This window comes from Cherax quadricarinatus, chromosome 72 (assembly GCF_038502225.1).
Source record: "Cherax quadricarinatus isolate ZL_2023a chromosome 72, ASM3850222v1, whole genome shotgun sequence".
In the NCBI taxonomy this organism is placed as follows: Eukaryota; Metazoa; Arthropoda; class Malacostraca; order Decapoda; family Parastacidae; genus Cherax; species Cherax quadricarinatus.
In genome coordinates this window covers 9,835,989-9,860,064 of record NC_091363.1, presented here as the reverse complement: position 1 = coordinate 9,860,064, position 24,076 = coordinate 9,835,989, and the positions used below count along the sequence as shown (strand labels likewise).

Here is a 24,076-nt window from a genome sequence, read left to right as displayed (position 1 = left end):
TGCAGGGGTCGAGTCCAAGCTCCTGGCCCTGTCTCTTCACTGGTCGCTACTAGGTCACTCTCCCTGAACCGTGAGCTTTATCATACCTCTGCTTAAAGCTATGTATGGATCCTGCCTCCACTGCATCGGTTCCCAAACTATTCCACTTCCTGACTACTCTGTGGCTAAAGAAATACTTCCTAACATCCCTGTGATTCATCTGTGTCTTCAACTTCCAACTGTGTCCCCTTGTTACTGTGTCCCATCTCTGGAACATCCTGTCTTTGTTCACCTTGTCAATTCCTCTCAGTGTTTTGTATGTCGTTATCATGTCCCCCTTGTGTGTGTGTGTGTGTGTGTGTGTGTGTGTGTGTGTGTGTGTGTGTGTGTGTGTGTGTGTGTGTGTGTGTGTGTGTGTGTGTGTGTGTGTGTGCCAACTGTGTGTGTCAGCTGTGTCAGGTGTGTGTGTGTGTGTGTCAGGTGTGTGTACTCACCTAATTTTGGTTGCAGGGGTTGAGACTCAGCTTCTGGCCCTGCCTCTTCACTGTGTGTGTGTGTTGATACTTACAATGCACAAGTAGAATTAGTAAGCAATATAGGGGTGTGCCTGCAGACACAGGGCAGTTATTAATAAAAGCAGCAAGATAACTCAACTAGGTTAATCCTCAAACACGTTCCTTATAACTGGAATTACCAGGAAATGCAGACATGTCAGAAGATAAAACTTTACATGTTCAAGTAATGTTGCAAAAGTAATTAATTATGAAGCAGAACAATTGCAAGAGTGAGTGAGTGAGTGTGTGTGGGGGGGGGTTGGAGGGGGGAGGAGAGTGAGGGCTTGTATGTTTACTGTAATTACCAGTGTGTGTACATTCCTGTATTTGTGGTTGAGGGGGGGTCAAGTCACAGCTCATGGCCCCAAAAATACTCCTTCACGGGTGTGCATGTATTCATCTAGTATTGTACAAATAGGTGTGTGCATGTATGCGTTCACATATGTTTGCAGGGTTCGTGTCACAGCTCATGACGTGTGCACGTATACTCGCCTAATTGTGGTTGCAGGGGTAGTCATAGCTCCTGGCTCAGCCTCTTCACTGGTCACACATGTGTGCACGTGTGCACGTGCATGTTTTTTGCACATTGTGTATTTATGTGCATATGTGCGTACTCACTTATATGTAGTTGAAGGGGTTGACTCACAGCTCCTGTGTATGTGTGCATACACATCTGCCTGCATATGCAAATGTCTGTATGCGTGTCTGCATGTGTGCACGTGTGTGAGTCTGAACGTGTGTATGTATGCGCACATGTACACATGTACACGTTCATGTGTGCACACGTGTCTCCCCCCCCCCCCCCCGCAAACTTCCAACATCTAAGCATTTCTTTGCAATCTAAACAGAAGCACCAAGTGAAAGAATTATCTCTGAAGTAACTATCCACTGTGCACATATCCATATGCCATACTACATTTGTGGCAATATAACCTGCGTCCAGACTCTAAGAGGCGATCATAACGGTCAGCTGTTCGAGACATGGCTGATATCTGGCTGAAAGAAAATAAAAGCATTGATGATGTTATTTATAATGCTGTAACACAAGTTACCTAAGCTTTGTTGATTTATTCACATTGCCAGTTAGATTATTTCAACACTAATATCAAAAACTACTTAGTGCCATTAAATTAGTTTACATTAAAGAAAGCTTTTTTATTCATGAACCAGTCATCTAACTAATTTCCAAGATACATTAATTAGCAGAGTAGCTACTAAATGAAGGAAAAACCATACGTCATGCTTGTATTAGTAATGAAACTTCTTAAAACTGACATGAAAGAGCCAAATAAAACTGTGGTCCTCATTTACTGCTATCTACTGTATTATTTTTACACTTTATTCATTTACCAAACAATTACAGTACACACTGTTTTGCAAAAATAAAAATGTGCAAAACATTTATATAAATAATGTGAACAAATAATAAATATTAACACAACACTACCCATAACACAAGAACAAAACAGTACAGTACATGAATGATAGATGCACACTAAGCTCCTGTCATGCTAGACATATCAGCCTGAAACCTCAAACTAGCACACACTTGCTCAGTAAACTAACAGTCTGATAGGACACTGGCTTCAGCTGCCTCCTCTCAAGGGCCTTTCATCGAGCAATCCCACTACTTATTCTGTCAATAAACATTGGTAACTCAGGATGAACTCTTACTGCATATTTGTTTTGATTGGGAAACAGACCTGGCATAAAAATGATTGATCCATTAAGAGAATGAGAGCCAAGAATTAATTCAAACAGGCTGTATAGTGTATGCTACACTCTTACTGCCTTTGGAAATTATGAAATATACTGCAATATAGGAAATATACTAATTGATGGCTTAACATCAATAATGCATTATCTAATCAAGGATAAAGTGCTCTCTGCTAACTCACTGAAACCAGGAAGAAATAATGACAAATTTATACAAAGGATTTGTATTTTTCAAAACTACAATACTTGAGTAATCTACTTTTAACTACTGTATATATAATTCTACATCAAAATGAGTTTCTGGTATTGTTTCTGAATGAAGTAGCAATGATCTTCAAGTACAGTATTATATTTCAATAAGAGTTTGTGCACTAATGAAATTTAAGCTTAATATACAAATTGCATTCAGATTCTCTGGCTTCAGGTTGGGCAACAATAGTAGACTTTAAAACTAGCCACAGACATTCTACTGAATCATAATTTAACTTGTGTGTGTGTTTTTTTTTACATTCATTTAGTACTACACTGCACCTACAGGAACAGAGATGCTCTGTGTAATACTGAATATTCTATCCATATATTTGCCACAGCTTATTCATACACATACAAAGTTGTATGATTTACAGTGTAATTTGACCTATGAAATCACTCGGCTTATGGTATACCTAGAGGAGAAACAGTCACACACATGATAGTACATGTATATACACAGTTTGTCAGTCTATATACAGTACACCTGAGGCATCCCGGTCTTTTTATAATTAAATTCACTTAATATTTAAATATTAACCCAACCTCCAGGAAAACAATAAAAATTTTCCAGTCTTCAGAAACCCCAAAATAATAACTACATCCCTAAACAATTTATGGAATAAATGACAACATGAAAAATCTAAAATATTCCAAAAGTGAGCACTATCATCTGCACTTGAAACCTGACAAATAGCTAAGGCCACTTGACAGTTGGATTACACTGGCACTGCAACTCCTTGAAGCCAACAATCATGCATCAACTTGGAAATGCATAAACAATATGTACAGTAAACTAAAACCAGTACCCATGACCAAGGACATACTATTTTTTTTTTTTTGTCTAATCAGCAGAATTCTTTAATGCTGACTTTACAGTATTTACTCAGTGTTAACACTAATTTTGACATGTTAATGATGAAAGTTATTGTGTTCTATTACTACAACCTTAATATAGGAAAGTTCCGCTAAACAACACATTGGCAAAATAAGTTTATTATTAAAGGATAAATTAGAGAAACTAATGCCTAACATGGGGAAGAGAAAACCGAAGGCTGTGATTAAGGCTAAAACACAACTAAGACATTCTGGAGGCAGAATATACAATAGTCTATAAAAGCATAAGGGACATGAGGGAATATTTAGTGTAAAAAAGAAATTCAGAAATGGTATTTATGCTACCATTATAGGTTATCATTAATGCACACATGACCCCATAAATATAACAAAATTATGAAAGAACATCAACTTCACAATGCTACATTTCCCTAGAGAACATACACATATTCATATTTTATTACTGTACAATTTTTATTACAGTGGTCATTTCCCCACTATGGACATTTACTGCTATTTTACCATACGGTAAAAATCTTTACAGATACATATTGGGGATTATATGGTGCACGACTTATCAAGATATGGTACATGGAAGAAAAATAAAATTAATGGAAACATTACCTCTTAAATAATTGCTGAATGTTAAATCAAATTTTATATTAAGGTTAAAAATGTTAATTAAAAACACTACATTCTATAACCTAGGAAAACCAGCCAGATTTGTGTAACAGTTAAACCTTTTGCCACATCAGGTTCATCCATGTTTGCATTATTACCTACAATGAGCAACCAAAAGGAATTAAGACACAGTTTTAAGTACATTGTAATGTGGTGTACCATAATTCTTCCCTCTAGGAAGAATAAATTTGCAGTTTTTCACTTTTTCTTTTTTACAGTGTATATTCTATAGCTAGAGAGCCTCAAGAGAAGCTACACACTGTGGACTTAGACTTTCAGCCTCACCAAGCTATGCAAACCCCAGGCCAATGTAACACTAATCGTACTTGCACGTTTTACTTTTTCTCCCACTCTCCTTGATTCTGGCCCTCTTTTATTCATTAATTAAAAATCTCCATGATCAGATGGGTTTTCAGTGTAATGTATCCCAAATGATATATTTGTTTTATATTCTTATAACAGAGATGAAATTATTAGGAGAAAGAGGTCACATATATTAATTCAGGTCAACCAAGTTCTCAAGTACATCAAATTTCAGTCACTTTTGTTCTCATTTTGTCTATTAGGTGAGAGCCTTGTGTATGGGAGTTGTGTCAGAACCTACAAGGGAAAATAACCTGTCTGACTTGGTACTGGCAAACAATGAAACCCTTGTAATTGTAGACAAATTACTAGTCAATTATAGCTGATATTATAAGAAGCCATCTGGATAAGCAAGGGTTTTGTTAGAAAACATTCAACGAAGTATGACAAAATTAATTCATAGCATTAGAAATCTTCCATATGAAGAAAGACTGAAGTCCCTTAAGTTACATTTGCTTGTTACCTCACTAGCTTGAGTGATGTGGTCTTTGAAATCCTTAAAAGCTAGCTGAACTAAACTGAAGTGTATTTTATTATTATTATCTTTTTTTTTTTCAACAAACCGGCCGTATCCCACCAAGGAAGGGTGGCCCAAAAAGAAAAACGAAAGCTTCTCTTTTAAAATTTAGTAATTTATACAGGAGAAGGGGTTACTAGCCCCTTGCTCCCGGCATTTTAGTCGCCTCTTACAACACACATGGCTTACAGAGGAAGAATTCTGTTCCACTTCCCCATGGAGATAAGAGGAAATAAACAAGAATAAGAACTAGAAAGAAAATAGAAGAAAACCCAGAAGGGTGTGTATATATATGCTTGTACATGTATGTGTAGTGTGACCTAAGTGTAAGTAGAAGTAGCAAGACGTACCTGAAATCTTGCATGTTATGAGACAGTAAAAAAGAACACCAGCAATCCTACCATCATGTAAAACAATTACAGGCTTTCGTTTTACACTCACTTGGCAGGATGGTAGTACATTCCTGGGCAGTTGCTGTTTACCAACCTACTACCTATAATTATTATAGTAGTAGTAGTACAGTATTTTATTTTATTTTTTATTATCACACTGGCCGATTCCCACCAAGGCAGGGTGGCCCGAAAAAGAAAAACTTTCACCATCATTCACTCCATCACTGTCTTGCCAGAAGGGTGCTTTACACTACAGTTTTTAAACTGCAACATTAACACCCCTCCTTCAGAGTGCAGGCACTGTACTTCCCATCTCCAGGACTCAAGTCCGGCCTGCCGGTTTCCCTGAATCCCTTCAAAAATGTTACTTTGCTCACACTCCAACAGCACATCAAGTATTAAAAACCATTTGTCTCCATTCACTCCTATCAAACACGCTCACGCATGCCTGCTGGAAGTCCAAGTTCCTCACACACAAAACCTCCTTTACCCCCTCCCTCCAACCTTTCCTAGGCCGACCCCTACCCCGCCTTCCTTCCACTACAGACTGATACACTCTTGAAGTCATTCTGTTTCGCTCCATTCTCTCTACATGTCCGAACCACCTCAACAACCCTTCCTCATCCCTCTGGACAACAGTTTTGGTAATCCCGCACCTCCTCCTAACTTCCAAACTACGAATTCTCTGTATTATATTCACACCACACATTGCCCTCAGATATGACATCTCCACTGCCTCCAGCCTTCTCCTCGCTGCAACATTCATCACCCACGCTTCACACCCATATAAGAGCGTTGGTAAAACTATACTCTCATACATTCCCCTCTTTGCCTCCAAGGACAAAGTTCTTTGTCTCCATAGACTCCTAAGTGCACCACTCACTCTTTTTCCCTCATCAATTCTATGATTCACCTCATCTTTCATAGACCCATCCGCTGACACGTCCACTCCCAAATATCTGAATACGTTCACCTCCTCCATACTCTCTCCCTCCAATCTGATATCCAATCTTTCATCACCTAATCTTTTTGTTATCCTCATAACCTTACTCTTTCCTGTATTCACCTTTAATTTTCTTCTTTTGCACACCCTACCAAATTCATCCACCAATCTCTGCAACTTCTCTTCAGAATCTCCCAAGAGCACAGTGTCATCAGCAAAGAGCAGCTGTGACAACTCCCACTTTGTGTGTGATTCTTTATCTTTTAACTCCACGCCGCTTGCCAAGACCCTCGCATTTACTTCTCTTACAACCCCATCTATAAATATATTAAACAACCACGGTGACATCACACATCCTTGTCTAAGGCCTACTTTTACTGGGAAAAAATTTCCCTTTCCTACACACTCTAACTTGAGCCTCACTATCCTCATAAAAACTCTTCACTGCTTTCAGTAACCTACCTCCTACACCATACACTTGCAACATCTGCCACATTGTCCCCCTATCCACCCTGTCATACGCCTTTTCCAAATCCATAAATGCCACAAAGACCTCTTTAGCCTTATCTAAATACTGTTCACTTATATGTTTCACTGTAAACACCTGGTCCACACACCCCCTACCTTTCCTAAAGCCTCCTTGTTCATCTGCTATCCTATTCTCCGTCTTACTCTTAATTCTTTCAATTATAACTCTACCATACACTTTACCAGGTATACTCAACAGACTTATCCCCCTATAATTTTTGCACTCTCTTTTATCCCCTTTGCCTTTATACAAAGGAACTATGCATGCTCTCTGCCAATCCCTAGGTACCTTACCCTCTTCCATACATTTATTAAATAATTGCACCAACCACTCCACAACTATATCCCCACCTGCTTTTAACATTTCTATCTTTATCCCATCAATCCCGGCTGCCTTACCCCCTTTCATTTTACCTACTGCCTCACGAACTTCCCCCACACTCACAACTGGCTCTTCCTCACTCCTACAAGATGTTATTCCTCCTTGCCCTATACACGAAATCACAGCTTCCCTATCTTCATCAACATTTAACAATTCCTCAAAATATTCCCTCCATCTTCCCAATACCTCTAACTCTCCATTTAATAACTCTCCTCTCCTATTTTTAACTGACAAATCCATTTGTTCTCTAGGCTTCCTTAACTTGTTAATCTCACTCCAAAACTTTTTCTTATTTTCAACAAAATTTGTTGATAACATCTCACCCACTCTCTCATTTGCTCTCTTTTTACATTGCTTCACCACTCTCTTAACCTCTCTCTTTTTCTCCATATACTCTTCCCTCCTTGCATCACTTCTACTTTGTAAAAACTTCTCATATGCTAACTTTTTCTCCCTTACTACTCTCTTTACATCATCATTCCACCAATCGCTCCTCTTCCCTCCTGCACCCACTTTCCTGTAACCACAAACTTCTGCTGAACACTCTAACACTACATTTTTAAACCTACCCCATACCTCTTCGACCCCATTGCCTATGCTCTCATTAGCCCATCTATTTATTTATTTATTTATTTATTAACAATTTGAGCATACATACAGAGGTACAAAAAAATACAGATAAGAGCAGCATGCCAAAGCCACTTATACTATGCATAGCATTTCGGGCTGGCTTAAAATTAACTAAGCAATGATGAAATCAGTGATAATACATTATTGTAAACAGATAACTATAAAGCACAAATGAGTATTACAAAGACAGGTCATATGGTTGCATGCATTGTTGTACATTCAGTCGTATGGAGTATTCTCTTAGGTAGTGTATTTAAAAAATAATAAAGTTAGATTGGGTTTTAGGTTTAACATTTATGTGATATAATTGTGAGAAACATTTAAGATATACAATTTATAAGGTTCAGTTATTCAGTATTTATTTGGTTTTGGGTGAGTAAGTGATCTTTGAGAAGAGACTTGAATTTATAAACAGGTAGTGTTTCTTTTATATTTACAGGTAATGAATTCCAGATTTTAGGGCCTTTTATGTGCATTGAGTTTTTGCATAGTGTGAGATGGACACGAGGAACATCAAAGAGTGATCTGTGCCTTGTGTTATGGTCATGTGTTCTGTTGAGGTTGGCAAGGAGATGTTTGAGGGGAGGGTTAATATCAGAGTTAAGTGTTCTATGTATGTAATAGGTGCAGTAATAAGTATGGATGTTTTGTATGGTGAGTAGGTTTAGTGTATTGAATATTGGTGGAGTGTGCTGCCTGTAGTGAGAATTTGTTATCATTCTAACTGCAGCCTTTTGTTGGGTAATTAGTGGTCTGAGATGGTTAATTGTTGTTGAGCCCCATGCACAAATTCCATAGGTGAGATAGGGGTAAATAAGAGAGTGATATAGGGCCAGGAGGGCTGACTGTGGAACATAGTACTGTATCTTCGATAGTATGCCTACAGTCTTGGAAATTTTCTTAGAAATTTGTTGTATATGTGTATGAAATTTGAGTCTATTATCAAGGTGGATTCCTAAGAATTTTCCCTCTGTTAGCTTTGTGATAGGTGATCCGTTTATCATTATGTTAAGAGGGACATCTGTAGCTCTGTTACCAAACTGAATGAAGTAGGTTTTGTCAATGTTTAGTGTAAGTTTGTTAGTCCTCATCCAGGTAGATATTTTCTGTAATTCGGTATTTACAGTATTGGCTAGCGTGACTGGGCTCGGGTGAGAGAAGACGTATGTAGTGTCATCTGCAAATAGTGTGGGTTTGAATAATTGCGAAGCATTTGGAAGGTCATTTATGTATAGGAGAAAGAGAAGAGGGCCAAGGACACTTCCCTGTGGGACACCAACTGTAATTGGTTGCGCAGAAGAGTTTGCCCCATTTGCGTACACATATTGGCTTCTGTTGCTGAGGTATGACTTGAGGTAGTTGAGGGAGTGCCCTCTTATACCATAGTGTGACAATTTTACGTGGAGCAAGTCATGGTCAACTGTATCAAAAGCTTTACGTAAGTCAATGAAGATCCCCAGTGGGACTTCTTTTTTCTCTATTGCAGTGTATATATGTTCTAGCATGTGTATAATAGCATCATTAGTATTTTTATTAGGCCTGAATCCAAATTGGCAGGGGTTGAGTATGTTTTGGGAGATAAGGTAGGAGTAGATTCGTTTATGAATTAATTTTTCGAAGATTTTTGAGAGAGGGTGTAAGTTGGATATTGGCCTATAGTTATTCAACTCTGTTTGGTCTCCTCCTTTGTGGATCGGGGTGACCCTTGCTATTTTGAGTACTGTAGGGAAGGTGGAGGATTCTATGGATTTGTTAAAGAGTGTTGCAATGATTGGTGATAGCACTTGTGACAGTTTTTTGTATATAAAGGGTGGTAAGGTATTTAAATCTCCTGCCTTGTTTTTTAGTGCGTTGATAATAAGGGAGACTTCGTATGGGTTAGTCGGAGCTAGGAACAGTGTGTTCGGGTAGTTGCCGGTGAGGTAGTCATTTGGTGGGGTATCTGAGCTTGGGATTTTATTGGCAAGGTTTTGTCCTATAGTGGAGAAGAAATCATTGAGTCTGTTTGCTGTTTCTGTTGGTGGGAGTTGGGGTTCATCTGATTTTGCTAATTTTATTTCGCTATTTCGTGATATCTTTTTTGTTCCCAGAATTTCTGATATCCTCCAATAGCTGTTTATATCTTACCCTAACTGCCTCCTCTTTTAGTTTATAAACCTTCACCTCTCTCTTCCCTGATGCTTCTATTCTAGTACAGTATACAGTATTCAAAAACATGGGCTACAACCATGTGGGTCACTCAACACTGGAGTATACTAACCTAAAATGATAATGTTCTCAAAGATATCAAATATGTCTCAACTCGGATAAGAATAATTCCTGCTTCATATTAAATACAAAATTTGCCATCACAAAATTCTTCTCACACACCCCTATAGATCAGTTCATGCATCTCGGGAGAGTGCCTGCACCACAGTTTAGGAGCTCTAAGTCTAAGAGAGTTAAACTATACTTATCTTGATACCAGAATGCAAGAATGTTATTGGAATAAACATCTGCATTTTATTTTTTCTTAAGTTACTTTTTGAATAATAAAATATGTTTCCTCTTAGTTTTGACTGTTACATATTTGCCTTGCTTGTATGATGAGAAGGTTCAAAGTAGGGGCTTGGTGCTCCATTTATCTCTTGAAGACACTATAACCCTTACATCTATATTTTCCCCAACATATTTTCTTATGACACTAGTTTTCTTTCATTCTTGAATAGATCGTCAGGTCTAATTCCTGACATGTTTCATAGTCACATAGCACAAACAACTTTATATTGTACCCAGATACTATCTCTTAAGAGGATCAGACACTTCCATAACCAAATTTTTGAAGGGGAAGATAAACAGTTTCTTATTGAAAAATGTAAATTTATCAGATAAAGGTGGTAAATATTCTAATATTTACCACCTTTACCTGATAAGTGTACAGTAAAACCTCATTGTATGCAACTCCTGCAAAGGAGAATTAAACAACACTTCATTAAAAAAGTGCAACTGTTACTTGATTTTCACTGAAAATGCCCCCAACATATGTACTATCAATTGGTATGGGATTGAGTAATGCATGAAACCCGTTTGCTGCCTGGTAGGTAATCTTCCCTCTGTGCTACCTTAGGCCTATGAGAAGAGACTACTATTTTTGAGGAAGATGTAACATCCCATCCCTTGTTATTCACCCACACCACCTACAATTGATTTCTGGATACATGATTTTTCCTAGTTTATCAAATGATTTTGGAAATCATTACCATCACCTCATCTTGTCTCCGGTACCCAAAAAGAAGTGATGATGCTAGAGGTGTAAGAAGAAAATTAAGCCTGAAACTTGAGTTTAAAAAAACTGAGGTACTATATGAGATATGCTTCGAGATGGCATGTGTGATGCAGACTGTTAGTGCCATTCGAGACAATGAGAAGAAAGTAAGAGACTGTGCAGAGTAATCCAGATTGGGACCTGCTGAAAAGAATGACAAAACAGTTAATGAATGTATGGATTGAGGGAAAAAAAAATTACCTTTTTAGCAGTCAGATAAGGCAGAAAGCCTCAAATTACTATAAAAGTGTGTGTCACATGGAAGGAAAACCTTCACAGGTGTGTGTGTATATTGTGCTGGGTGGTTTGATCAATTTAAACACTGCAGTGGGCTGTATAACAAAGTTCACTGGTATGAGTGCATCAGCTGATTACATTGCACATTGCCACGAAAAATTTCCATCTACAGTGTTTCCTGAGTTTTTCTGAGAAAGACTACACTGCCAACCAAGGTCTTAATGCTGAAAACGAGATAGTTTGGATTAAAATGCCATCAAAAAAAATTTGCACCTAGGTTTAAGGCAGTGAAGGATCACTTCAACTTTGGTGCACTAATGCATCAGGTGATTTCAAGTGCAAAGCTATAGTAATTTATCATTCACAGACTTCCTGTGGTCTAAAAGGACAAGACAAAACCACTTTGCCTCTTATTTGGCAGTCTAACAAGAAAGCATGGATGTCTGATGGGCTGTTTGTCGACTCGTGCAAGCATTATTTTATTCCTCTAGTGAAGCTATAGCTGGCCCAAAAAGAACTTTTCATTCAAAGTTCTCACTCTTGGTAACTCTGAAGTCAACCTGAAATATTGCACTCTCTGCATCGAAATGTGCAGGCCGTTTCTTTACCAACATATACATCACTGATACAGCCATTGGATCAAGGTTATTATTATAATCGAAGAAAGTGCTAAACCGACAAGGGTCATATTGGATCAAGGTGTCAAAGACATTTTAGCGATACTATACACACAGGGTCATGCAAAACCTTCTCGCAGCAATGGATGACAGCTCAGACACTGGAGTGCCAGAGATCTGGCATACGTTTAACAATACAGATGCACTAACACACATAAAAGTGTCGTGGAATGAAGTGCTCCAATCAACAATGTATGTATATTCAGGTTGGAAACTATTAACTTCGATAAGGGAGACGTGAGTGTGTATGTGTACCCGGCAATATGCTGGACCAATATATGTAGGCTATGGAGAATTGCACATGACCAAGTATGTTGAAAATTTCTAAGGTTTTCTCCTCAGTACAGAGTCAGATTCAGGAAACAGAGTCTGGCAAGAAGTGGGAGATGAAAGCTTTGAAATTATTAAGAATAATGATGTAAATAAACTGTCAGAAAGATTATGGAGAAGAACCAACTGCAGAAAAATTACTAGAAGAGCTAAATACCCAGGTTAGAGATGCAGAAAACAGAGGATGAGATAGAAGAATCTGTACAGAAACAGTTAACACTGGAAAAGTTACGTAAGTAATTCCATGTTGCTGGTTAACTTGCAGCCTCTTTTTCAGTGAAGAAGACTGACATGTCTAGATGCCGTGTTCTGAAGCCAGGTCTAGAGCAGCTGAGGAAGCCTTATCGTCAACTGCATAAAGAACTGCTGGGTAAAACAGAGCAGAGATGCATTACAGAACTCTACAGCACTTCAGTACAACCATCAACTTCTGAAAACTCTTCACTGACATCAGTATAAGAAGCACAGTCATCCACATCAACACACTAACCACAGCCATCCACTTCATCCCAGTAGGGCCATATTAACCATCTCAACATACTTTCATATCAACAGGCAAGAGGAATCAGAAATGAAGGCAAGATAAAATTCTATCTTGTTACCTTTTGAGCCTATTTGAAAAGAAACTTTGTTTGCAACTCCAAGGAATATACATGTAACCCTATTCTTCCCCTGTTCTTCATTTTGGTTAACACTAATATGAATAAAACAATGATTATCAAGAACATTACCCACACATTACTAGAGGGTCTACTGTACCACAGGAACTTTACAAAACAAAAAGAATAAATCTGAAATAGGATTTTTCCCAACTACTGGAATAAAACACAGCCTATTCATAGACCAATAGCTAGCCCTCAAATTTTGTAATACAATTTAACCCTGAAATTTGCCTGGGTTAAGTTCCTTGATGGCTCACAAGTCTTTAAAAATGCAGATAAGAAATTTCAAATGTCTGAATCATTAAAAAAAAAAAATCCTACTTTACATACTACATATACATGTATAACAATTTCAGAAAAATTCAATTTTTTAGCCAATGCTTTTAAAAATGACATTATTTAAAAAGAATGATTACAAGTCAACAAATTTTAATGTGGAGAAATCCAATGAGCACTATTGGAATGAAATCTAATGGTTAGTTTTCAATTTAAAGGTCAAGCACCACATAAAAAGGAACAGAACATTATGAAAAAACTCATGAATAATCAAAACGCTCTATGAAATACCCTTCGGTAAAAACATTTTACAAATGAATCTCGATAATTATGATGCAAATTTCAAGGTTTTCTGTACTCTTAAATTCACAGATTTTTTATTATTCAAAGTTTTCCCTGAAGCATGGTGTCTAACAAATAAGTTTGATTTTCATAGATTTTCTTGCTGTGCCTGTTTAGTTTCAGCTTAATGTACAACTCATAAAATGAAAAATAACTACTGTATAGTAATGGAAAAATCTGACATGTAAATGAATTTAACAATGTAAAAATTATACAATTATGGTGGACTAGACTGCATATGGAAAAGCAGTGTTCTAAAAGATCTGATGATAACATGTAAAACAAGAGCAAATAAAAGGAGGGAATAAGGAACTGTCAATAAATGTTGAGAATGAAAAACAGTTTTGAAGGCATCAGTACTGGTAAAGTAAGGAAATCAAGAAGAAAGTAGATTTGTCAGCTAAGAAAGTAAAAAGAAGTTGAGTAAGGGAATAATAAAAAAATAATTAATAATAATAATAAATTATAATGTGCAGCATAGAGGGTTGAAATAACTTATGATGAAAATGAAGACAAGGTTTTTTTCAATAATTACTGCCATTCACATACAAAAATGGCATGGTATGGAAATGTATGTTGTGGAATTGTGCTCAGAATATAATGACATTTCTTCAGAACTTTTCACAGAGGACTGGCATATATTTATTGCTTGTATGATGCCAGGACACCATCAGTTCATTATTATTACCTGGAGGATACCAATAATCTACTATTATCACCTGGAGAACGCCATAAATCAACTACCACTTCTACCTGGAGAACACCATCAGTCAACTACCACTACTACCTGACGAACACCATCAGTCAACTACCATTACTACCTGGAGAACAACATCAGTCACCTACCACTATTACCTGGAGATCATCATCAGTCAACTACCATTACTACCTGGAGAACACCATCAGTCAATTACCATTACTACCTGGAGAACAACATCAGTCACCTACCACTACTACCTGAAGATCATCAGTCAATTACCATTACTACCAGGAGAACACCCTCAGTCAACTACCATTACTACCTGGAGAACGTCATTAATCTACTACTACTACCTGAAGGATACCATTGGCCAACTACCATTAGTTCTACTACTACTACTACTACCACCACCGGGAGGACACCACCAGTCCACTACCACCGTCAGGAGAACAACTACTACTAATGCCACCTGGACACCATCACCTACTGCTATACACTACCTGGAGGACACCATCAACCACCATACACTACCAGGACACCATCAACCACCATACACTCCATGGAGGACACCATCAACCATACACTACCTGGAGGACACCATCAACCATTTTACACTACCTGGAGGACAGCATCAACCACTATACACTACCTGGAGGACACCAACCACTATACACTACCTGAAGGACACCATCACCCACTACTACCTGGAGGACACCATCAAATACCTGGAGGACACCAACCACCACTACCTGGAGGACACCATCAACCACCAATGCCTGGAGGACACCAACCACCATTACTCGGAGGACACCAACCATCAATGCCTGGAGGACACCAACCACCACTACCTGGAGGACACCATCAACCACTACTATACAGAGGACACCATCAACCACTACTATACGGAGGACACCAACCACCACTACCTGGAGGACACCATCAACCACCAATGCCTGGAGGACACCATCAACCACCACTACCTGGAGGACACCAACCACTACTACCTGGAGGACACCAACCACCACTACCTGGAGGACACCATCAACCAATTACCAATAGACCCCTGGCAGTCTTCAAGCAGGCACTGGACAAGCACCTAAAGTTGTTACCTGACCAGCCAGGCTGTGGCTCGTGCGTTGGATTGTATGCAGCCAGAAGTAACAGCCTGGTTGATCAGGCTCTGATCCACCATGAGGCCTGGTCACAGACCGGGCCGTGGGGGCATTGACCACTGGAACTCTCTCCAGGTAAACTCCAGGTAATGCCTGAAGGACACCATCAAACACCAATGCCTGGAGGACACCCTCAACCACCATACACTACCTGGAGGACACCATCAACCATCAGTACCTGGAGGACACCCTCAACCACCATACACTACCTGGAGGACACCATCAACCACCAATGCCTGGAGGACACCATCAACCACAAATGCCTGGAGGACACCATCATCCACCACTACTTGGAGGACACCCTCAACCACCACTACATGGAGGACACCATCAACCACCACTACCTGGAGGACACCATCAACCACCACTATCTGGAGGACACCAACTACCACTACTTGGAGGGAACCATCAATGCCTGGAGAACACTATCAACCACCACTACCTGGAGGACACCATCAACCACCACTACCTGGAGGACACCATCAACCACCACTACCTGGAGGACACCATCAACCACCACTACCTGGAGGACACCATCATTCACCACTACCTGGAGGACACCATCAACCACCACTACCTGGAGGACACCATCAACCACCACTACCTGGAGGACACCATCAACAACCAATGCCAAGAGGACACCATCATCCACCACTACCTGGAGGACACCATCAACCACCACTACCTGGAGGACACCATCAACCACCACTACCTGGAGGACACCATCAACCACCAATGCCAAGAGGACACCATCAACCACCACTACCTGGAGGACACCATCAGCCACCAATGCCTAGAGGACACCATCAACCACCAATGCCTGGAGGACACCATCAACCACCACTACCTGGAGGACACCATCAACCACCACTACCTGGAGGACACCATCAACCACCACTACCTGGAGGACACCATCAACCACCAATGCCTAGAGGACACCATCATCCACCACTACCTGGAGAGCACCATCAACCACCACTACCTGGAGGACACCATCAACCACCACTACCTGGAGGACACCATCAACCACCACTACCTGGAGGACACCATCAACCACCAATGTCTAGAGGACACCATCATCCACCACTACCTGGAGGGCACCATCAACCACCACTACCTGGAGGACACCATCAACCACCAATGCCTAGAGGACACCATCACCAACCAATGCCTGGAGGACACCATCAACCACCAATGCCTAGAGGACACCATCAACCACCAATGCCTGGAGGACACCATCAACCACCACTATCTGGAGGACACCATCAACCACCACTACCTGGAGGGCACCATCAACCACCAATGCCTAGAGGACACCATCAACCACCACTGCTGACACCATCAACCACCACTGCTGACACCATCAACCACCACTACCTGGAGGGCACCATCAGCCACCAATGCCTAGAGGACACCATCAACCACCACTACTGACACCAACAACCACCACTGGTGACACCATCCACCACCACTACCTGGAGGACACCATCATCCACCTCTACCTGGAGGACACCATCAACCACCAATGCCTGGAGGACACCATCATCCACCACTACCTGGAGGACACCATCAACCACCACTACCTGGAGGACACCATCAACCACCACTACCTGGAGGACACCATCATCCACCACTACCTGGAGGACACCATCATCCACCACTACCTGGAGGACACCATCAACCACCAATGCCTGGAGGACACCATCATCCACCACTACCTGGAGGACACCATCAACCACCAATGCCTGGAGGACACCATCAACCACCAATGCCTGGAGGACACCATCAACCACCAATGCCTGGAGGACACCATCATCCACCACTACCTGGAGGACACCATCAACCACCAATGCCTGGAGGACACCATCAACCACCACTACCTGGAGGACACCATCATCCACCACTACCTGGAGGACACCATCAACCACCACTACCTGGAGGACACCATCAACCACCACTACCTGGAGGACACCATCAACCACCACTACTTGGAGGACACCATCCACCACTACCTGGAGGACACCATCAACCACCACTACCTGGAGGACACCATCAACCACCACTACCTGGAGGACACCATCAACCACCACTACCTGGAGGACACCATCCACCACTACCTGGAGGACACCATCAACCACCACTACCTGGAGGACACCATCAACCACCACTACCTGGAGGACACCATCAACCACCACTACCTGGAGGACACCATCCACCACTACCTGGAGGACACCATCAACCACCACTACCTGGAGGACACCATCAACTACCACTACCTGGAGGACACCATCAACCACCACTACCTGGAGGACACCATCATCCACCACTACCTGGAGGACACCATCAACCACCAATGCCTGGAGGACACCATCAACCACCAATGCCTGGAGGACACCATCAACCACCAATGCCTGGAGGACACCATCATCCACTACCTGGAGGACACCATCATCCACCACTACCTGGAGGACACCATCATCCACCACTACCTGGAGGACACCATCAACCACCAATGCCTGGAGGACACCATCATCCACCACTACCTGGAGGACACCATCAACCACCAATGCCTGGAGGACACCATCAACCACCAATGCCTGGAGGACACCATCAACCACCAATGCCTGGAGGACACCATCATCCACCACTACCTGGAGGACACCATCAACCACCAATGCCTGGAGGACACCATCAACCACCACTACCTGGAGGACACCATCATCCACCACTACCTGGAGGACACCATCAACCACCAATGCCTGGAGGACACCATCAACCACCAATGCCTGGAGGACACCATCAACCACCAATGCCTGGAGGACACCATCATCCACCACTACCTGGAGGACACCATCAACCACCAATGCCTGGAGGACACCATCAACCACCAATGCCTGGAGGACACAGATGTGCTGGGAAGGATACAGATACAACAAACATCAATAATGCAGATACACAATTCAAGCTTTGCACTTACAAGGAACCGGTTACCTGGCCGGCCATGGAACTCTGAACGGCAACCGGTTCCTGCCATGTTCACGAAGGATAAATTTATTTATATTATAATTTAGCATATGGTGGGAACAATAGTGGCACTGTTTGGCACTGCCAATACTCCACGATTAAATCACTCCATTTGAAGTGGAATAATTAAGAGCGCCTCTCTGATGACTAACCTGGCGAGTTTACAGAAGCGAGAATCGCAGGATATAACAGCTAGGAGAGGAGATAATTGAAGATGGATGAGGAGGATAATGCAACGTACTACTCCTCTCAGATGCTGACTGATGACTGACTGATTCTGTAAGACCTGCCAGCTGCATCAGTGCAACCTTGCCACATAGTTCTTTGTTATTTATTATTTCACACATTTTATCTTTCCCCTATGAGTTATCTACATGCTACAATGACATACTTGTAATCCTTGTCTGGAATAACGTTGGTGATTTAGAGAGAATTTGCATAATAAAGGCTGAATACGCCTGGTAATGAGAATGTAATTTTTCACTTTAACGATGAATGGCAACTTTCAACAGCTGTTTGGTGAAGTTCATTTGTTTGTTGATGTTGCTGGGTCTTGTTGCACTGAGTTGATGTTGCTGGGCCTTTTTTGTTGCACTATGTTGATGTTGCTGGGTCTTTGTTGCACTGTTGGTGATGTTGCTGGGTGTTTTTGTTGCACTATGTTGGTGATGTTGCTGGGTGTTTTTGTTAGTAAGTAAGTTTATTCAGGTATACACAAATACAGTTACATAGAATTATCATACATAGCAGCATGTGTGTAGAGAACCTAGGATAACCCAAAAAAGTCAGACAGAGTGACTTATGTTGGTGATGTTGTTGCACTATGTTGGTAATGTTGCTGGGTGTTTTTGTTGCACTATGTTGGTAATGTTGCTGGGTGTTTTGCACTATGTTGGTAATGTCGCTGGGTGTTTTTGTTGCACTACGTTGGTAATGTTGCTGGGTGTTTTTGTTGCACTATGTTGGTAATGTTGCTGGGTGTTTTTGTTGCACTATGTTGGTAATGTTGCTGGGTGTTTTTGTTGCACTATGTTGGTAATGTTGCTGGGTGTTTTTGTTGCACTATGTTGGTAATGTCGCTGGGTGTTTTTGTTGCACTACGTTGGTAATGTTGCTGGGTGTTTTTGTTGCACTATGTTGGTAATGTTGCTGGGTGTTTTTGTTGCACTATGTTGGTAATGTTGCTGGGTGTTTTTGTTGCACTATGTTAGTGATATTGCTGGGTGTTTTGTTCCACTATGTTGGTAATGTTGCTGGGTGTTTTTGTTGCACTATGTTGGTAATGTTGCTGGGTGTTTTTGTTGCACTATGTTGGTAATGTTGCTGGGCATTTTTGTTGCACTATGTTGGTAATGTTGCTGGGTGTTTTTGTTGCACTATGTTGGTGATATTGCTGGGTGTTTTGTTGCACTATGTTGGTGATGTTGCTGGGTGTTTTTGTTGCACTATGTTGATAATGTTGCTGTTTTTGTTGCACTATGTTGGTGATGTTGCTGGGTGTTTTTGTTGCACTATGTTGATATGTGGGTGGTTGAACTATGATTGCTGGGTGTTTTTGTTGCACTATGTTGGTAATGTTGCTGGGTTTTTTGTTGCACTATGTTGGTGATGTTGCTGGGTGTTTTTGTTGCACTATGTTGATAATGTTGCTGGGTGTTTTTGTTGCACTATGTTGGTGATGTTGCTGGGTGTTTTTGTTGCACTATGTTGGTGATATTGCTGGGTGTTTTGTTGCACTATGTTGGTAATGTTGCTGGGTGTTTTTGTTGCACTATGTTGGTAATGTTGCTGGGTATTTTTGTTGCACTATGTTGGTGATGTTGCTGGGTGTTTTTGTTGCACTATGTTGGTGATATTGCTGTGTGTTTTGTTGCACTATGTTGATAATGTTGCTGGGTGTTTTTGTTGCACTATGTTGGTAATGTTGCTGGGTGTTTTTGTTGCACTATGTTGGTAATGTTGCTGAGTGTTTTTGTTGCACTATGTTGGTGATATTGCTGGGTGTTTTGTTGCACTATGTTGGTAATGTTTCTGGGTGTTTTTGTTGCACTATGTTGGTAATGTTGCTGGGTGTTTTTGTTGTACTATGTTGGTAATGTTGCTGGGTGTTTTGTTGCACTATGTTGGTAATGTTGCTGGGTGTTTTGTTGCACTATGTTGATAATGTTGCTGGGTGTTTTGTTGCACTATGTTGGTAATGTTGCTGGGTGTTTTGTTGCACTATGTTGGTAATGTTGCTGGGTGTTTTGTTGCACTATGTTGGTAATGTTGCTGGGTGTTTTGTTGCACTATGTTGGTAATGTTGCTGGGTGTTTTGTTGCACTATGTTGGTGATGTTGCTGGGTCTTTGTCGCACTATGTTGATATCTCTGGTGGTCTTTTTGTTGCACAATGTTGATAGGTCTTCTTGTGGCACTATTTTGGTGTCGCTGGGTGTTCTTGTTGCAATATGTTGGTGATGGTGCTGGGTCTTTTCGTTGCACTATGTTGATGTTGTTGGGTCTTGTTGCACTATGCTGTTGATGCTGGGTCTTGTTGTTGCACTATGACGGTGATGTTGCTGGGCCTTGTTGCACTAAGTTGATGTTGCAGGGTCTTTTTGTTTCACTAGTTGGTATGTTGTTGGGTCTTGTACTATGTTAATGTTGCTAGGTGTTGCTTCACTACGTTGATGTTGCTGGATCTTGTTGCACTATGTTGATGTTGCTGGATCTTGTTGCACTATGTTGATGTTGCTGGATCTTGTTGCACTATGTTGATGTTGCTGGATCTTGTTGCACTATGTTGATGTTGCTGGAACTTGTTGCACTATGTTTATGAGTTGCTGGGTCTAGTTACACTATGTTGGTGATGTTGGGTCTTGATGCTTCACTATGATGATGTTGCTGGGTGTAGTTGCTTCACTATATTAGTGATGTTGCTGAGTTTTGTCATGCTATGTTGTTGCTGGATCCTATTACACCATGCTGGTTTTGTTGGGTCATGCTGCTTCACTATGTTGGTAATGCTGCTGCTGAGTCTCGTTGCTTCAGTACCTATGTTGGTGACGTTACTGCTGCTTGTTGAGGAAGTTCCAGAGTCTCCTGCTTCTTCAGAATTACCACCATTGCTATTGTTATACTTACATTCCAACACTTGACAAAGACTACTCTCCTCTCTACTCTGATCTTAACATACACTGGATGCTCAGCCCCTGACACTCATTACCTCCTTCACATCCACCTTCCAACCATTCCACGGACTTCCATCAGTCCCAGAGTCATAGTCTTTTTTTTTTTCAGTACTTAACAGTTTACTTGGGGGTTTCTCCTCGCCTGGTTAAGAAATTTTGGTATCGACTCACAGTTGAAAAATCTGGGCTCGACCCTAGGCTGGGTGGAAGTGTTGGGAAATTTCTTTATACGTAGTAGTATAGTACCTATTTAGTGTTAGCCCACTGTTGTGGACTGCATCCTGAGGAAGAGGACGAAAGGCTATCAGAGGAAATAAGACACTGACTCGGCAGGCGATGCAACATTCCTCCAATGAAAAGCAAGGATGTCACGAATACACAGATAACACAATAAGTGCCAGGGACCCAGGACTGTTCAACTGCCTCCTAGCATACATAAGGTGGGTTACCCATAGATCCCCAGCTGTCTTGAAGGAGCTGGACAGGCACCTAAAGTCAGTAACTGATCAGCCGAGCTGTGGTTCGTACGCTGGTTTGCATGCTGCTAGCAGTAACAATCTGGTTGATCAAACCCTGATCCACCACGAGGCCTGGTCATGGACCGGGCCGGGGGGCGTTGACCCCCGAACAACCCACTCAAGACAGGTATACTCCACGTATCCGGGGTTACTAACCCCCCCCCCATCCCCGGGCTAATAATCTGAATAAAATATATTTCTTCTAAATAGTCCAACTTGCGTACACAGATTTCTCGACATTTTCAATTTCCGTTTCTCATCTATTATGCGACTCGTATATAATTTGTCAAGGACCCATTTGTTAATACAGCCTCTGCCATGAGTGTACTGAGGGTGCTGCTGAGGCTACAAGTTACCCACTCCCACCTCAACCCTAGACTAGTACGTCTTCTCACCAGCGTGCTGTAATTGCTCTTATCTCCACTTGTAACTTCCTGTTAACTCGTCTCCGTCACCTGTATTATTTTTTTTATGTCACTTTCATTATCTTTAAGAGGCACATAAGTTCCCTCGTCTTCTAATAACATGTTCATTGTTCCACTATAATCTACCTTGTCCATAATTACTATCACATTTGCTTTGTTTGGTAAGGTGAAGTCTGAGATCTTTCCTTAATTAATGGTATAACTTAACAAATGTTGAGGACAATCGTAATGTGTGTAAATTAGCTAGGATAACTAAAAATAATCAAAGTGCATTTTTATTAAAGGAACTGGAACTGCCTTCCCCTTCCTCGTATCAGACCTGATTATCTCCCATCCCGCAGACTCTGCATGACCCTTACGGGTTCACAGCTTCCCCACTAACATGATAATGTTAATAACGTCAATATTTCCAGAGAGGTTCGAATTTTGTACGCATTGGCATTTTACCCAGATTATCAGGCTTCAGAAAGGGAAACGTAGCTCTAATTCCTTGGATCAAGACAAGAGGCGAGATAATCATAATCCCATTCAATTTAGTGATAAATTTAGCCACGTAAAAATATATTATCACAATCCACTCAAGACAGACATATCAGTGTTATTCTTATTAAACCCTCCAGGTGTCTTGATCACAGATAAAGGGCTCTTGATCCGAGGAATTGGGGATACCCTCCTTTTACTCGGATCAAGCCTCGTTTTCTTACATTCTCCTCTTCCCCTCCCTCCAAGACCTGCATAACCCCCTACTGGCTTAGCGCTTCCTCATTTTATGATTCTCAAAAGCAGAGCCCATAAAACTATTATTATTATTATTATTATTATTATTATTATTATTATTATTATTATTATTATTATTATTATTATTATTATTATTATTATTATTATTATTATTATTATTATTTTACATAAGCAAGGTAGAGTGCGTAACACCGCACATAGATGTCAATAAAGACACAAGTATGTAGTGAAAGTCTTGCTCTATACAACATGGTGTAATCAAGTTCCACTTACAACCAGACATTATATTCAATACCGGCGAGTACATGTATATGGTATACGAAACATGTTCAGTACTAGAATATTTAATATGACTTTTGGCTCAGGGAATGCTTATAAATCCACTGATCAATCTAACCACATACTGGTGCTGTCAGCAGTAGCTCAGCCATACCTGGAGTATACCTGGAGAGTGATCCGAGGGGTCAACGCCCCCGTGGCCCGGTTCATGACCATGACCAGGGGAGAAGGGGCGGAAGTTCCTCAAAGGTAAATTCTTTCTTTTCAGTTAATGGCGAAATTTCACTGTATTATGAATAAACAGAAGGCTGGACGGAAGACTCGAACCGTGGTTCCGAGATTGACAGGTAGAGTGACCACAAAAGCCGGGTAGTTTTAGAAATTTCACATGCCTAGAGTTTACCTGGAGAAGGTTTCGGGGTCAACGCCCCCGCGGCCCGATCTGAGAC

At 41.0% G+C, this 24,076-nt stretch overlaps 1 protein-coding gene across 7 annotated transcripts in view; it reads right to left on the bottom strand.

Moving 5' to 3' along the window:
• The window catches only part of LOC128701306 (sedoheptulokinase), a 116,503-nt gene extending 97,721 nt beyond the window's left edge, over positions 1 to 18,782 (bottom strand). For 2 of the 7 annotated variants that reach the window (XR_011394024.1, XM_070100391.1), the window contains exons 1-3: positions 18,648 to 18,767; positions 12,552 to 12,682; positions 1,467 to 1,529 (exon numbers count right to left, since the gene is read on the bottom strand). Coding sequence is in view for 4 of the 7 variants with exons in the window: in XM_070100391.1 (XP_069956492.1) it covers positions 1,467 to 1,529; positions 12,552 to 12,565 (77 nt within the window). In the remaining 3 variants the exon portion in view is untranslated. Of the gene's footprint in view, positions 1 to 1,466; positions 1,530 to 12,551; positions 12,686 to 18,647 lie in introns of those variants that run through there. The other 5 variants (XM_070100392.1, XM_070100394.1, XM_070100398.1 and 2 more) reach the window with 5 other exon arrangements.
• Between the last annotated feature and the right edge of the window lie 5,294 nt (positions 18,783 to 24,076).